The sequence below is a fragment of the Macadamia integrifolia genome, chromosome 2, assembly GCF_013358625.1.
Source record: "Macadamia integrifolia cultivar HAES 741 chromosome 2, SCU_Mint_v3, whole genome shotgun sequence".
Classification (NCBI taxonomy): domain Eukaryota; kingdom Viridiplantae; phylum Streptophyta; class Magnoliopsida; order Proteales; family Proteaceae; genus Macadamia; species Macadamia integrifolia.
Window position 1 is genome coordinate 6,842,460 of NC_056558.1, and position 14,673 is coordinate 6,857,132.

The window sequence follows — 14,673 nt, forward strand, 5'->3', positions numbered from 1 at the left end:
GCTGTCAGGCAGATTTTTTTTTTTTTTTAAATCAATACCTACTCTGTCCTATTTAATTTGGTATTTCAACCCTCGGCAAGAGAAAGTTTCAATTGATATAAAATTTACTAAGTAACAAAATAAAACATTATTATATTCAATTCTACAACAACCACTATCCCACTGAATTGGTAATTAATAGAGCAAGATCTACTCTCTACATACATATATCCAAGAAAAGGAAAAGCTTTACATGTATACTATAGGTTTCTTTCTCTTATCTGAATGCTTATCAAAGGCAAAATTTTAAATTTGTTATGAATTAATATTGTTAATAGCTAACTCCTCCATGAGTGTTGACTAGACAGTCCAGTTCCACCATACTCTTCGGCAAGGAAACTGTGTTGCAGATCACTTGGCGACCTCTGCGGCTGCAGCTCAAGACCCACTTCAGTTCTTTGATTCAAATCCACCCCCCTTCTGCCTCCCTTTTACTCTTTGCTGATGTATCTGGGGCTGTGTTTTCTCAGTAATAAACTCTTTTAATCAAAAAAAAAAAAAAAAGAACTGTCTACACTCTACATTTCTGAGTATACACTGTTGGCTCTGTGGCTGCTTCAGACCCCTCTTTAACTGTTTATCAGTTTGACCTGTCAAGAATCAGTAGTGGTGACCATGGCAAATTGCATGCATTAGATGCCATACTCTTCCCAGCTTTTCTATAAATCTCACATTCTTCGTTTCTGCAGTCATTACTCACTTTAGAAACATTCACGTATTGTTTCAAGGAGTATGAGATTTGAGATTAATGTGTACAACTCCAAATTCTCATAACCGATGGACGATTGTACTCTTCGGCAGCTAGCTCAGCTGGTGAGTTTTCGGCTTCTAATAGCCAAGATCTGGGATTGAATCCAATCTTCACAATCGCCTCTCTCAATCCTCCAATACCCCAAGTGAATGTAATCAATATCAGCTCATGTACCCATACAGTGCATCTATTCTTTCTTCACAGTGCATCTATTCTTTCTTCAAACATGCACAGCCAGAATCACAACCTCCACACACTGCAGCATCATGTCCATAATCCTTTTCAACCAAAATGCACCTGATCTTGCAATGAAGAGGATTCACACAACCCACTTCTCTTCATCTAACCCAGGAACAACAACATCTTCTCTCATCACAGATGCATAAGCTTCTCCCACATGTGCCCCAGCCTGTGAAAACAACTCCACTGCAGCAGGCAACTTTCCATAATACCTCTTCAAGCCATCCACGAGTGGCCTACCACTCTGTTCCTGTTGAACATGCCACACATAAACTGGAGGTACAAAATCATCAAACGTTGCCTCCTGCCATGCATGCTGCCCATCTCTCATCTGGTGCTTAAATGCTTGACATTGCCTCACCCTGTGTCCCTTGGGCCCCACCTGAACCTCAGGACAATAGCCACATGTTTGTACAGCATATTTCTGCATGAGTTTTAAGGCTCCTGACCGCATATTCTCCCATGCTTCCATGCCTCGTGCAGCTAATCCTGCACAAATCCCACTACTTTAGATGTAAAAATTACTTTTTAAAAGTACAAAGTCAATGAACACAAATAAGCCAATTGTACTAAAATGATAATCAATGATAATATCCAAGTATAGGAAAATCTGAAGTCATGGCTCAATCCAATTTAAATCACCAAGAAAATAGATATCCTAGTTTGTGAAACAAGACCACTAACCCTTAGTAATGGAGATGATGCAGTAACTGAGATTAGGGAAGGGGGGCAACTATCACATACTAACCCGAACCCTCTTTGTATCACATGTATCATTATATTATATTTATTTATATATTATTATTATTTTTTTTTTTTTTTGGGGGGGGGGGGGATGTCCATTGGATCCACCCTTGTGTGTTCCGGTAGGCTATCACTTAGATGCAGCTATAGTAATACACAAAATCCCAAAGCAGAAGTATTACCTAAAGCCGAATTTAAGCCCTTTTTATCCGTTGAATTCATTTAATATCAAGAGGACATATATTTCTCACCCAAAGCAAAGCAACAAACAGGAAGATAAAATCAACTAGGAAACAAACCTCGTAGATCATCTGGAAAGTCACTAGGAAACAAACCTCGTAGATCATCTGGAAAGTCCAAAGACTTCTTATTCCTGCCCGGATTCTCTTTTTTCTTCCAAAATCCAAATGCTTCAATGTCTTTACCGGACAAATCATCCTTTGGGAACCTCTGCTCAAAATCTATCATCCTTCCAGCAACATTATAAACAGGGAAAGCCCGCCTTCTTGTTGGGTACTCTGGGATGTCTACGCCTGCCTGCACGCACAGTTCTACCACAGCTGGAATTCGATCAACTTGGAACCGCTCTTTATGTGACACAGCTCTTCCCACCCTATCATATAGATGGAAACATTCAACAATGGGCAAAATGTCTTTCACACCACCTCTTTCCCAGCTGTGCTCTTTGGTAGATGGGCTCCCAGCAACATTGCAGGATCTAATCTTATGTACCACACACCCAACATTAACTTCTCCACACAAGCTGCAAAACAATTAGAACATTAGAAAAACCAAAAACCCTTCATAGATACAACCCAATCAACAGAACATACACAGGACTATCATACCTGCATGTATAAATAGGAATGCTGTTTACAAGTCTTGAAACACAATTGAAAAGCATGGTTCTGGCGGCATAGACTTTGTGAGCAACTGGTACTAAGCTCTTAACTAACATACCATTTTCAGGGGCTTGGAGAGTAATCTCATGCACTTGCTGCCTCATCTTCCTTTCCCTTCTCGCTTTACGCTTGAGCTCAGTGACACTTGTCACCAGTGGCTTTCTTTCTGATTTCCTAAGCTTCTTTGGCAACTGTAAGTAATTGATTGCATTGGCAGACCCAGTTGAGAATGCGGCAGTGGGGTGGTTAACAGTATTTTTACCCATAAGATTCAAGAAGTTTTGCAAAATTATCTCATGATAGTCTGTGATATTTCGAATTTTCCTTCCTAACATATTTTGACCTTGGGAATTGCAGAATAAGAGTTTGCTGGCCAGGGCCTGTAATTTCATAGACAGACTCTACTAGATGAAGAATATGCTTCAATTATGCCTCTACAGAATGTCTAAAGCTTTAGAAATCTCATTTACCTGAGAAAAATGAACACTGTCAGTCCCTATTTTTTCTAATCCCAAAAATCAGCATAATTAATGAAAAATTTAGATTCCAAGTTCCAAATGTTCTAAAACCAGACATCAGAACAAGATTGGCAATTCAGTTTCAGCAAAAGAAATTGACATTCAAAATACTAAGCAGTGAGCACAGCTGAGGGAACTAGTAATAATTGCAATAGGGATCAGAGTTATATCTTTCCCAGAGCAGATGTAAGAGTAACTAAACAATCTACGGAACAAATGAAGTAAAACTCCCGTCCAACACCCTAAAACAGAAGGATCACTGAACTGAGAAACATTGCATGAAGGATATAATTTGATTATACTATCTGGAGTAACGGTTATGTAATTTCGCTTTTCTTCCCCAGCCTTTCCTTTCAAGAGAACTTAGATACCTTTAGCAGAACGAGAATAATCTTCCAAGTTGCAATTGATGAGACCGAGAGATTACATTTTCTTGCTTTGAATAGAAAGAAGAAAAAAAAATCTTGAAAACACTTGATGCCATGACCATCGTGGGCATGTTTGTTTTAGTAGTCTTTTAGATATTTGATATTGTCATCACACTAACACCCTCCCAAACACAAAAACACAGACGCACATGATGGTGTTAATGAATTGGATAAGAAAGAATAATAGAATATTTTCGCCGTTTTATTTGCGCCCTGGAGGAAATATTTCGATGCCTCAGTAGTTTTGGTTTAATATTTCAGTGAAATACTTTGACAAACGTAAAAATTAAAATAAAAAATATAAATAGATAAAGTACATAAGAATTAAGCTATAAAGAATTAGGGCTAGAGCATTTGAAAAAAATCAGTGCTCAACGACATTTATAACATGGAATCTTTGCGTATCAACTCTTGGATATCACATCGAAACATAATTCATAAAGCAAATTTTGAGCACTATATCAAAATATTCAATAATCTTATGAACCATGATAGGAAATCCATGAGTAAAAAAAATTTGCACAAATGGACAACACCCCACTCGGCTTGGTTCTCTCAGACATTTTTACAAAGAAGTTCCAGTCATGTTCCTCGGGCGATGTTATCCTCATTAAAATAACACCACTTCTCTACAACCATAAGGACCTGAGGTCAATTACTCGACGAACTGGAGTGGAAAAGGGTTTGCTCAAACAAGACACATCATTTCCAAACATTTCCTAGACATCTGATAATGATAAAATGTCCTACTGGAAAAACAAAAAGAACGATAACAATTAAAAAAGGACTTGAATGGTTAGCAGAAGCTGCACCTAACCACAAGAAGAAATATATTGAAGTTTCTCTACTTTTCTGCAGATGGAGTGTGCTTCAAGCATGGGGCTCATATGCGTTTTATGGACCTTATGGACTGGCTGAAAAACCATTCGTAGGTCTATCCCTTCGGACCTCATCACACATCAAAACACAAGCAGAAATCAGGGGGAAAACAAATATTTAAAGAAAAAAAGAAAGGGAATAAATCTCATCAACCCATCAAATAGAAAGAGTATCTATAGAACACTTACACAGATCAAAGCAAACCAAGAAAGATTGAGCGACATATAGTGAAATTTAAACACACACACACACACACACAGAGGGGGAGAGAGAGAGAGAGAGAGAGAGAGAGGAGAAGAAGAAGAAGAGAGTGATACCTGGAAGTTCTCCTTCAGTTGCAGCGGTGGTGTCGCTGGGCTCTACTGCAAAACCCCTCACCTCACGAGGGTTTGGGGTTTGGAAGGAAAGGAGTTTTGCGAATAGTTGGAAAACAAGATTTTTTTACTCAGACTTGCCTTCTTCAAAATTTGGTGAATCAAGCGAGTCAAATCCATAGCAAGTTCGGGAATGGACATAATATGGGAACGGATACGACAGCAATTAAGGAGCCGTTTGACAACACTTCTATTCCTGGAGAGTGTTCTTTTACAAAAATGTTCTTTTTCGATTCCATGCTGTGAGAACACTCTAGCGGAATAGAGACAACGTTTGGTAAAACTATTCCAAAAATGTCCTTAGAACAGGAAAAGAACAGAAACAGCGTTTGACAGACACTTTTGAATAATAAAATCAGAAGGTAATCCTGTTCTCTTTGAGTCCATTTTGCGGCTTCATTATTAGCTCTCAAATTTGATGTCATTACTCTAACATTCACTAAAGGTATAGAAAGCAAAGTAATCGAAATGAGAACTTCATGTAAATATGATTTTCTCTTCAAACACAATCCTGGACACATCTTAAACAGAACATCTCATGATAAGAAAGATACCTAGATTGTCCATGTATTCAGAGGTTCAAAGTAAAATTTGCACATGCATTCACAGGTTTAAAGTAAAATTTGCACATGTATTCACCTCAAAGCTCAAACAAACTAAGTGTTAATTATATGAGAGTGGAATGTAACTAACTAATGCTCTTCAACATGGGATGTAAAACCTGTTTTCTTGAACATAAAGAGATGAAATAAGTCGTGTGTTACATGTGGCTTTTGAAGAGTTGAATAATATAAGGGCTGGCTGAATTCCCAAAGTTGACTTGGTTTTAGATTGGTGTGGAAGTCATGGAAGGGTTTATTTTATTTTACTAATTTGACAAGTGGTATAATTTTCTTTTGACAGGCTGATGATCCTCATTCAGAGCCATCATCAAAGAAACAAATGCAAATCGGTTTCATATCTTTATTGACAGCAATTGGCAGATCCATGTTTGTTTATGTTGATGCATTTTCTGCCCATCTATTTAAGCATTTGATCTTATTTATTTGTAAATGTAACCTGTCAAACTAAGATTGAAGGCATCAATGACTTTGCAAAGTTAACGAGTGTAAGAACCTAAATCACTTTGCAAAATGTTCTCTAACCTTCTATATCAGATAGATGGTTCCATCTTCTTCTAAATTTATCCAGTATCATTGTGAGACTTCATTTCAAGCATTAGTTTGGTCATAGGTATTAATAATGTAAAACTGAGATACACTTGGCTTTAGGCCATCATATTTAAGCAGGGATAAGCATCTTCAGATAGCAAAATAACTAAAAACAACATAACAGAGAGAAATGTACTGGTTTTGAAACAGAGAGACACCACACCCAGCCCTACTCTGTTCAATGCTAAACTCTAGTTTTTTTTTTTTTTTTTTTTTTTTTTTACAGATTCCTAGATATTTCTTAATACCATACATCACAATTTCCTTTTTCTCCTTATTTCTTTTTTAAATTGAAATACTTGTATAGTTAAATTCAGTTGAATGATCTATCCCAAAAAAACAAAAAACAAAAAATTACAGTTTCATCAGGAAGAAAGAAGAAAGAGAGAGCTCCATAGAAGAGTAAACCAAGACTGCCCTAAACACCGATTTGTTTTGAAACAAACTGATTTTGAAACAGGGAGACACTGACTGGTTTTGAAACGGAGAGAGACAATACCTGTTGCAGGAGAACCCTTGAAAGAAGATGAATCACGATCTTGAGGTTGAGACCCCTTTTCTGGGTTCTTGCAAGGGAAGCGGGGATTTGGGTATTTTTTATCGGGAGTAGTTGGAAAAAGGTAATGGGTTTTGCAGGGTTTTTGTTCTTTTAAGTTAGTAGAAGATTAGAGAAATTAACTTTTTTGTATTATTGCAATTTATTCTCTAGTCATTCTTTTTTCCTAGCTCATTCCGTGGGAATACAAAAATGAACCAGACGTGCCAAACGTATTTTTGTTTTATTTGTATTCCCACAGAATAGAAGAACACCAAAAGCATTCTCCCAGAGTGTTATCAAACAGCACCTAAATGGACAGTGCAACAATAATACTTTTCAAAAATCTGGCATAATAAAACGAATACGACAATGATACGATATGTGTTTAATACGGCTGCTCTATCAAAATCTGGGAGCAAAAAATACAGGCTTATTCTGGTATTAAGAATGAACTAAAACTAATTGTTTGCAACTAAATTCTAATCTCCCATGCTTTCATGAACACTTAAACCCAATCTAGCTTTCCAATTTGAAATCTTTCTCATTCTTCTAGATTTATATTCAAAAGTATGCTATCATGCCTTTTCAATGCTATATTCTTATTCTTAACAATCAATGTTTTGTTCATACACTCTGCATCAAACACATAAGATTCCCCTCTAATGTCCTTTCACTAGGGTACCCAATAGTGTTGTTCCTTTTAGCGGTTTTCATCTTAATTAACTAATAATGATATAAAATGTTGCTACCAAATTGGAATTGTAAGTACTAGTTGAGATCTATTGGTAAATTGGCATCAGTTCAAGAAATCATCCAAAATAATCACTCTTTTCTAGTTTTTTTGAATTAGACCCTCTTATACTTCTGGACACCCAAAAAAATAAATAAAAAAATAACTTCGGAGCAAAAAATAGGCTACTGCTGAGACCTGACCAGTTCTTCAATTCTTATTGTAAATGAGCTGCAATGAAGTAAAGCAAAGTAAAACTAAATTTGTTAGCTAATTAAGATGAAAACCACTAAAAGGAACAAAGTAGATTAATGATTGGTACTGTATCCCGTAATTGTTCTATCATTCAACTATATCCTGTAATTGTCCATACTCCATCTCATACCAACCCAGAACCCATTTCAGCTCATCGAAATGATGGGAGAAAGCAATTGAAGTGCAGTGCAGGATTTTCTGACAATTAACACCGTTATTTTTTGGGGGCTGGGGGTTGAGACAATTAACAACATTAGAAATCTAAATTTAGCCATCAGATTAAAAATTAAAACCCACTCAAATAAAATCAAACAAAAAATAAGAGTACAATTGAAGAGAACTAAAAAAGCTGCAGATTATTCAATATCGGAACACAGATGCATACTTGGAAGATCCATTTGTTCATGATAATCACTGTAACATTGAAGCCACACCATTGAAGAATGGCGAGAAGACCCTGAAACACGGTCCACTGAAACAACCGATTCTCCTCCATGGATCTCCAAAGAGAGACACGAAACTAAGAGAGAAAAGGGATATGGCAGAACAGAAAAAAGGGTACCCAAGATCAAAAGCAGAGAGAGAAGAGAAGAAAGAGAGGAAGAAAGGAACCCAGATGAATGCTGCTCTGAATGACTAAAAAGAATTGAAGTAAAGGCCAAACGAGGGAAGAATAGAAGCAATTAAAACGCCCGTAATGCAATGTCAACCTGTCCCTAATCCCCAATTTGATTGCTTTGTTTAACAGTGATGGACGAAAAAATTACAAAGGAGAGAAAGAGAGAGAGAGAGAGAGAGTGAGTTATGCATCCATTTCACTCAGAAAATACTTACATAGAAGAGTAGAAGCTGGCCAAACGAAGGAGCAGAAGAAGGGAGATGTTGCCCTCTCGCCGCCGCAATCGCCCTCCCACCACTGCAATCTCCCTCAATTGGGTTTTCAACAAGCGATGGGAAGAGAAACGGAGAAGAAGAAGGGAGCAGGGGTATTGATGCTCGCCCTTGGTCGCCGGCCGCTGAAAACGGAAATGGAGAAGAAGGGAGCAAAGGGCTAGGGTCCCACGGCGGATTTTGTTCTCTCAGACGAAGGAAAGAAGAAGGGGTTCTCTCATACGAAGGGAAGATAGGTCGATTGAATTTAGTTTTATTAAAAATAAATAAGTGAACATATTATACGTATTATACGAGTATAATACTCTGCTATTTAAAAGTCCCATATAATTCCATATTTTTCTTATCATATGGCAAAAAATATATATTTTTTTTTTTGGTTAACGACAGGTATCCAAGCCTTCGACCTGATTAGTCCTGCGAGCCCATAGTGACCCCACAATCGTATAGATCAAGTCATACTGGGGTTGAATGAGAATCATTCAACTTTCACTGAAAACAGTGAAGAGCACTAAACACCCCATGTGAGCGGCCCAATGTGTGCATAGTGGGTGTCGAACTCAAGACAGTTTGAATACTCATTTAACATGCCACTTTACTAACATGATACACGGTTCCACTAACCATAATGGAATTGGGCCAACTTATTGTATACGTTACGGACAAAGCCTTCTAAATATCGTCATTTATCACAGGTTGCACTAATGCAAGGATGGTATCTGATCTTCGGTTTTGAAACAGATTTAGCTGCTGCCTATGATAGCAAAAAAAAATAGTCTTAAATGACATTTTTTGAAAAATATTAGTAGCAGGCTATTTGTGAATGTTAGGGGAAAGTGAATTATTATTTTATAGTAGGGGTTGCAGCCACATGGGTAATAGCCAAATTTTATCCCTAGATTATAAGTTCCCTAATTTCAAATTACATGAACAATGAACAATGAACAATCACCCCAATGCCTAATCAGATATAATACTTAGAGCAATTTTAAACATAATTAATTCCAAAAGCAAAACAAGTCTACAACGCTTCTAAGGCAGAAGCCAGTGCAAAAAGGTCATCACCTCCACCATCACACCCTTCATGTCTGCACCCACACTCACCCCACCTCCTCTTTTTCACCTTCTCCATCGTTCCAGGAACTCCAACCTTCATCTCTACATGCAGTACAGGTTGGTTGAGACCTTCAAGAACATGACTCCTCGTGGCTACTACCATGGTGACCCATCTCTCAATTATCAACTCGGACGATTCCAATACATCTTTCCATAGTAACACAGCTCTACCCAAGAGCTTAGACCTTCCAATTCTCCCGAGAATCGTTGTTTTATTTCTCCACCTGAGCTCGAATACCACACTTTGTTGCTTCAGCTCTTTCATGCAGTCTTTGGTTGCTGAACACTCCAACGAGATGGACTCGTTCCAATAGGGATGACTCGTCGATGGGATCTCCTTACTATTTAGCCTAATCTTCTCATTGTTTCCCACGCCAGAGAGATAGCATCTAACAAAAAGCTTACCCGTTGATATGGATTTGGTGTTCTCTGCTTCAATGATTCTCAATTCACAGTTGAGAGAGGATTGATATTGAGAAGCAGCCATTGATTCAGATTTTAGAGAGAGAGAGAGATGTCTATGAGGAGAGTGAGAGGTAAGAAGCTTGGTTTGCTATATATATATATATATATATTAATTAGATGTTACCGCGTTTGGGAAGAAGGTTCTAAGTTTCTTTTCTTAGTATTTTTTTCTCATTTCATAGAAAAAGAAGGGGAGAGAATCTGCCCAAATCTTTTCTACCTCCAAACAAACCGATTTAAAAAGGAAAAATCGTCTTAGGTTTTGGGCCACGTCTGAACTGGAGATATAGTTCGACAAGTGTCATTGATAGTGGATATCCAGAGTTAAGAGTCAAATGGAGGTTGGTAAAGGATATTTTCTAATGGAGTTTTCCTCTAGATAGCATCTGATTTGTGGAATTCTCTTCAAGCCTTTTTGACGCTTCAAATAAAGAGAAAGACAATAGGAATATTAATTAGGTTTTTCAATTCAAGACTTCCAAGTTAATATTTTGATCTAACTGATAGTGATTTATTAATTTTTAATACATGAAATTGAATAATCTAATTAATCTCTCAGGTGGTCCATCTAATATTGCTGGTCCTAATTAATTATTGATTACAAGAAATGCGTGGGTGGCAAGTTATAATTAGATCCAATAAAGGAAGATTACCATGTGGGGAAAGGAATCAGATTCTCAAAATTGATTACATGTTAAATTAATTTTATATTCAAATTCAATTGTATACCCTATTTTCTAAAGGTGTAACCTCACATGTATGTTTACGCACCCCATAGTCACTAGCACCCCTTGGATATGTTTATTATTTTTCTTTTACATGTGACCAATTTTATCTGGCTAAAATTTGACATGTGGGTTAATCCCTAGCATGCCAATGATTAGGTCAAAAGTGACAAATGTTAAACCAAAAAAAAAAAAAAAAATAGCAAGTGGAAATTACACCCACCATGTAGTACATCCTCCTCATGACCAAGAAGATTGAAAGGTGGTCAATATGTTTGAACGTTTTCATCTCGAAAGATGCAAGACCTAATTTCATCCATAAACTTCAATAGTTTCCAAACTTTATGTAGCTTTCATGTTCTTTAATTAATATATATATATATATATATATATATATGTATAGCATGCATACTGCCCTTCCACTTGGAATATTACTAGTGTAGCACTAAGCCTTGTGACTAGAAATGAAGAAAGCACTTTCGATCCTTCTGGGTATACGAAAATCGAACACGTACAATGTAGGAAAAGTAAAATAGAACAACAATTGCGTAGTGAGCTAGTGAGGTTATGATGCAATAAGTTATTATTCACTAAGAAATCTCGAGTTTGTGTCTTTTGGTTGTTACTTTTCTCCTCTCTCTTTTTGTAGTGTAACCATCTAAAAAAAAAGAAAAAATCAAAACATGATCGAGAGATTGAGGAGTTCTCAGAATTGCATTATTTGGAAGGGATGTTTGGTTGATGTTCTATCCACGTTAGAAAAGCTGTGGTTGTGCTCTATGCATATTTTCCCATTTGGTTGCTTTTGTTAGGCTGGTCTTCAAAGTAAAGAGCATTTCTTCTTTGAATGTTGTTTGGGAAGCCTAATGACCAGGGAAAACATTTAAGGGCGACTATTGGTGGGATTGCCAAGATTGCTTTCTATAGTTCTATTGACCACATATGGATGGAGGAAAATATTATAAACATCCGTTACGATTGTAGATAGGGGTATCAATTATGACCCCACACCGATAGATCCAATCGAGCCCGACATATTTACGACCTGATCTGGATCGGAGTCCAACAAGTTTATTAAACGGACATTCACAATGCAAGTAACTAGCCTATAATCTCATATCATTTCTCTTTTTTCTTAAAGATTTGCCTCACATATTTCTGGGCATTCATCCAACTTAAAAAAAAGAATTTTAAGGTAGGCACGTTTGGAGCCAGTTTAGACTTAAATAGGTCCATAGCCCCGTTAAGACCCATTTAAGGAAGCCCGATTAAAGTCTGACATCAACTGGTCCGATTATAAATCAAACCATGTCCCCCAAAACTAGGCCCATTTACTTAAACAGGCGTTCACGTTGCAAGGCTTCCAAATAGTCAAGCCTGATTAAAACATTAAGCCTGACTTACTCAATCCGATCGATTGACACCCTTAATTGCAGAGGATCGCAAAATACCCAAGGGTCTAAAGTTGCCTAGAAATAAGTTCCTTGCGTGTAGAGAAATGGGGGTGGGGTCCAGTGGACCATTGTTTGATTGCCTTTTTTTTTTTGCAAGAAATAGCATTTTGGTTTGTTTGCTGTTGTTATCACTTGTGTTGTTGGACTGCTTAGGGGTCTATTCTTTACCTGATTTTGTGATCATCCTTTATCCTGAGTCACAAGTAGTGCCCTCAATCTATCACCGCTCGAGTCGGTTGGTTGTAGATTCGAGTCTTGACATGCCCACTATCGGTCATTGGTCTTGTGGAAGCGCTGCTTACCATATGGGGGTTTGTCCTAGGGGTTATGATCACTACCATGGAACACCTTTTTTCATTACAAAAAAAAAAAGTAGGATCGTAAGTCCCTTGCCCTCTGCTGGGTTCTTCCGGCAAGGATGGAATCTTTTGGCTTGCACATTATTATTATTATTTTAAATAAGTTAATAAGGAGAAAGAACACCGTCAGTCTAGTGTTACCCATGCTTAGACGCAGTTGGGTACGAAAAGACCGTGTTACCCCCTACCCCTTGCATTGAGGATACTCTTGCAACCTCCCATTGGTCCTACACACTAGTGTTGTGAAGCAAGATTCTTTCTCCCAAATTGATATTACTAAAAAAAAATAAAAAAAAAATAAAAAAAAACCATAATATTTCAAAGGGAGAGTTTTTTTTGTTCAAGAGCAACCCTATGTAGTTTTTTTGTTCAAGAGCCACCCTATGTGCAAAGACCACCTTGCTGCTCTTAGGGGCATGCGCCCTTATTTCTGGGTGCAGAGGCGCACTCAAACAGAAAACACTTGCCCTATTTCAAATGTAAAGTACCCCAAACAATTTGGTTAAAAATTGGATGCCTCAGATATAATTTACCCAAACAATTACATGAACAATCGTGGATCCCAGTCAGTAATCAGATATAACACTTTGAGCTAATATATAACATAATTAATGCGAAAAACAAAAGTCTATAAAGCTTCTAACGCCAAAGCCAGTGCAAAAAGGTCGTCACCTCCACCATTACACCCTTCATGTCTGCAGCGACACTCACCCAACCTCCTCTTTCTCACCTTCTCCGTCGTTCCAGGAACTCCAACCTTCATCTCTACATGCAGTGCAGGTGGGTTGAGACCTTCAAGAACATGACTCCTCGTGGCTTCCATGGTAACCCATCTCTCAATTGCTAACTCGGACGATTCCAACACGTCTTTCCACAGTATCTCTGCTTTACCCAAGAGCTTAGACCTTCCAATTCTCCCGAGAATCGCTGTTTTATTTCTCCACCTAAGCTCGAACACCACACTTTTTTGCTTCAGTTCCTCCATGCACTCTTTGGTTGCTGAACACTGCAGCGAGGCAGACTCGTTCCAGTAGGGTTGACTCGTCGATGGGATCTCCTTTCTGTTTAGTCTAATCTTCTCATTGTTTCCTGCGCAGCAGAGATAGCATCTAACAAAAAGCTTCCCAGTTGATATGGATTCGGTGTTTTCTGCTTCAGTGATTCTCAGTTCACAGTTGAGAGAGGATTGACATTGAGAAGCAGCTATTGATTCAGATTTTAGAGAGAGAGAGAGAGAGAGACTGTGTTTGGTACATGCAGTGGAACTGAACTCCTATATGTACATCAGGTGTTTCCGCGTTTGTGGGGAAGGTGGTACGTGAAGAGTGTATGGGGACTTGGGAAGTTGCGAGGGAGGTTCAAACTTTATAGCTTCTTTTCTACGAGAAAGAAGTGGAAGTGGAAAGTTTCGGCCTAACTAAAATCTTTTCTTCCGTCTCAAGTGGGTCCAAAGTTCGCCAAGGGTCTTTGGTATGGTAGATCCACGGAAATTGAGGTTCGTAAAGGATATTTTCTCATGGTGATAACAGTTGATCTGTGTACTACTCTCTTTGAGAGTATGTAAATAGACACTGTGGCCCTCCTTGAGTTAAGGGTTTCAAGCTTTTTGTGCCTTGCGTTTATTTCTCTCCGTCTTTTATGAAATGATATATTTATCCAAAAGAGAGAGAATCCTAGGCTTCGTTTGATTATAAGGAAAATTAAAAGGAAATGAAGTGAAATTTTCATACTTAAAAAAGAAATGTTTGTCATCCTTAGGATTTTATCCCATGTGACTATATCATTAACATCAAGATATTCCACCTTTGGTTACTAAACTCCACTTAACTTTGTATCCAAAACCTTTTACTATCATATGTAAAATAAAAGTTACATGTAAAATTTGTCACTATTAAATATGGTTAAAAATATTAAGTAGTTTATACAATCATATGGGATGTAATGATTATAAAATTTTCATTATGAAGCATGAAAATTTCACTTCTTTTCCCCTTAATTATCTTTTGCGTTCAAACATTGTCTTAGGATCTACCCTGATGTCCATAGTCATCTTT

At 37.6% G+C, this 14,673-nt stretch overlaps 3 protein-coding genes across 7 annotated transcripts; all 3 read right to left on the reverse strand.

Annotated features, from left to right (window-relative positions):
• Positions 1–74: 74 nt before the first annotated feature.
• Positions 75–8,733, reverse strand: LOC122058885 (APO protein 3, mitochondrial-like). 5 transcript variants are annotated; one of them, XM_042621603.1, is made up of 4 exons: positions 8,444–8,733; positions 2,623–3,146; positions 2,110–2,537; positions 75–1,519 (listed from the first exon to the last, which is right to left on the reverse strand). In XM_042621603.1, the coding sequence occupies exons 2-4, from the start codon at positions 3,066–3,068 to the stop codon at positions 1,110–1,112; spliced, it is 1,284 nt and encodes a 427-aa protein (XP_042477537.1). In that variant the 5' UTR covers positions 3,069–3,146; positions 8,444–8,733; the 3' UTR covers positions 75–1,109. The 5 variants fall into 5 exon arrangements, with proteins under 5 accessions (XP_042477537.1, XP_042477546.1, XP_042477553.1 ...); XM_042621612.1 differs by having other exon boundaries at positions 7,995–8,733; XM_042621619.1 differs by having other exon boundaries at positions 2,623–3,056; positions 4,819–8,733.
• Positions 8,734–9,521: 788 nt separating this feature from the next.
• Positions 9,522–10,103, reverse strand: LOC122057047. The gene has a single exon (XM_042619043.1). It carries the CDS (start codon positions 10,101–10,103, stop codon positions 9,522–9,524), a length of 582 nt encoding a protein of 193 aa, XP_042474977.1.
• Positions 10,104–13,247: 3,144 nt separating this feature from the next.
• On the reverse strand, positions 13,248–13,604 carry LOC122057063. Its single transcript, XM_042619059.1, has one exon. It carries the CDS (start codon positions 13,602–13,604, stop codon positions 13,248–13,250), a length of 357 nt encoding a protein of 118 aa, XP_042474993.1.
• Between the last annotated feature and the right edge of the window lie 1,069 nt (positions 13,605–14,673).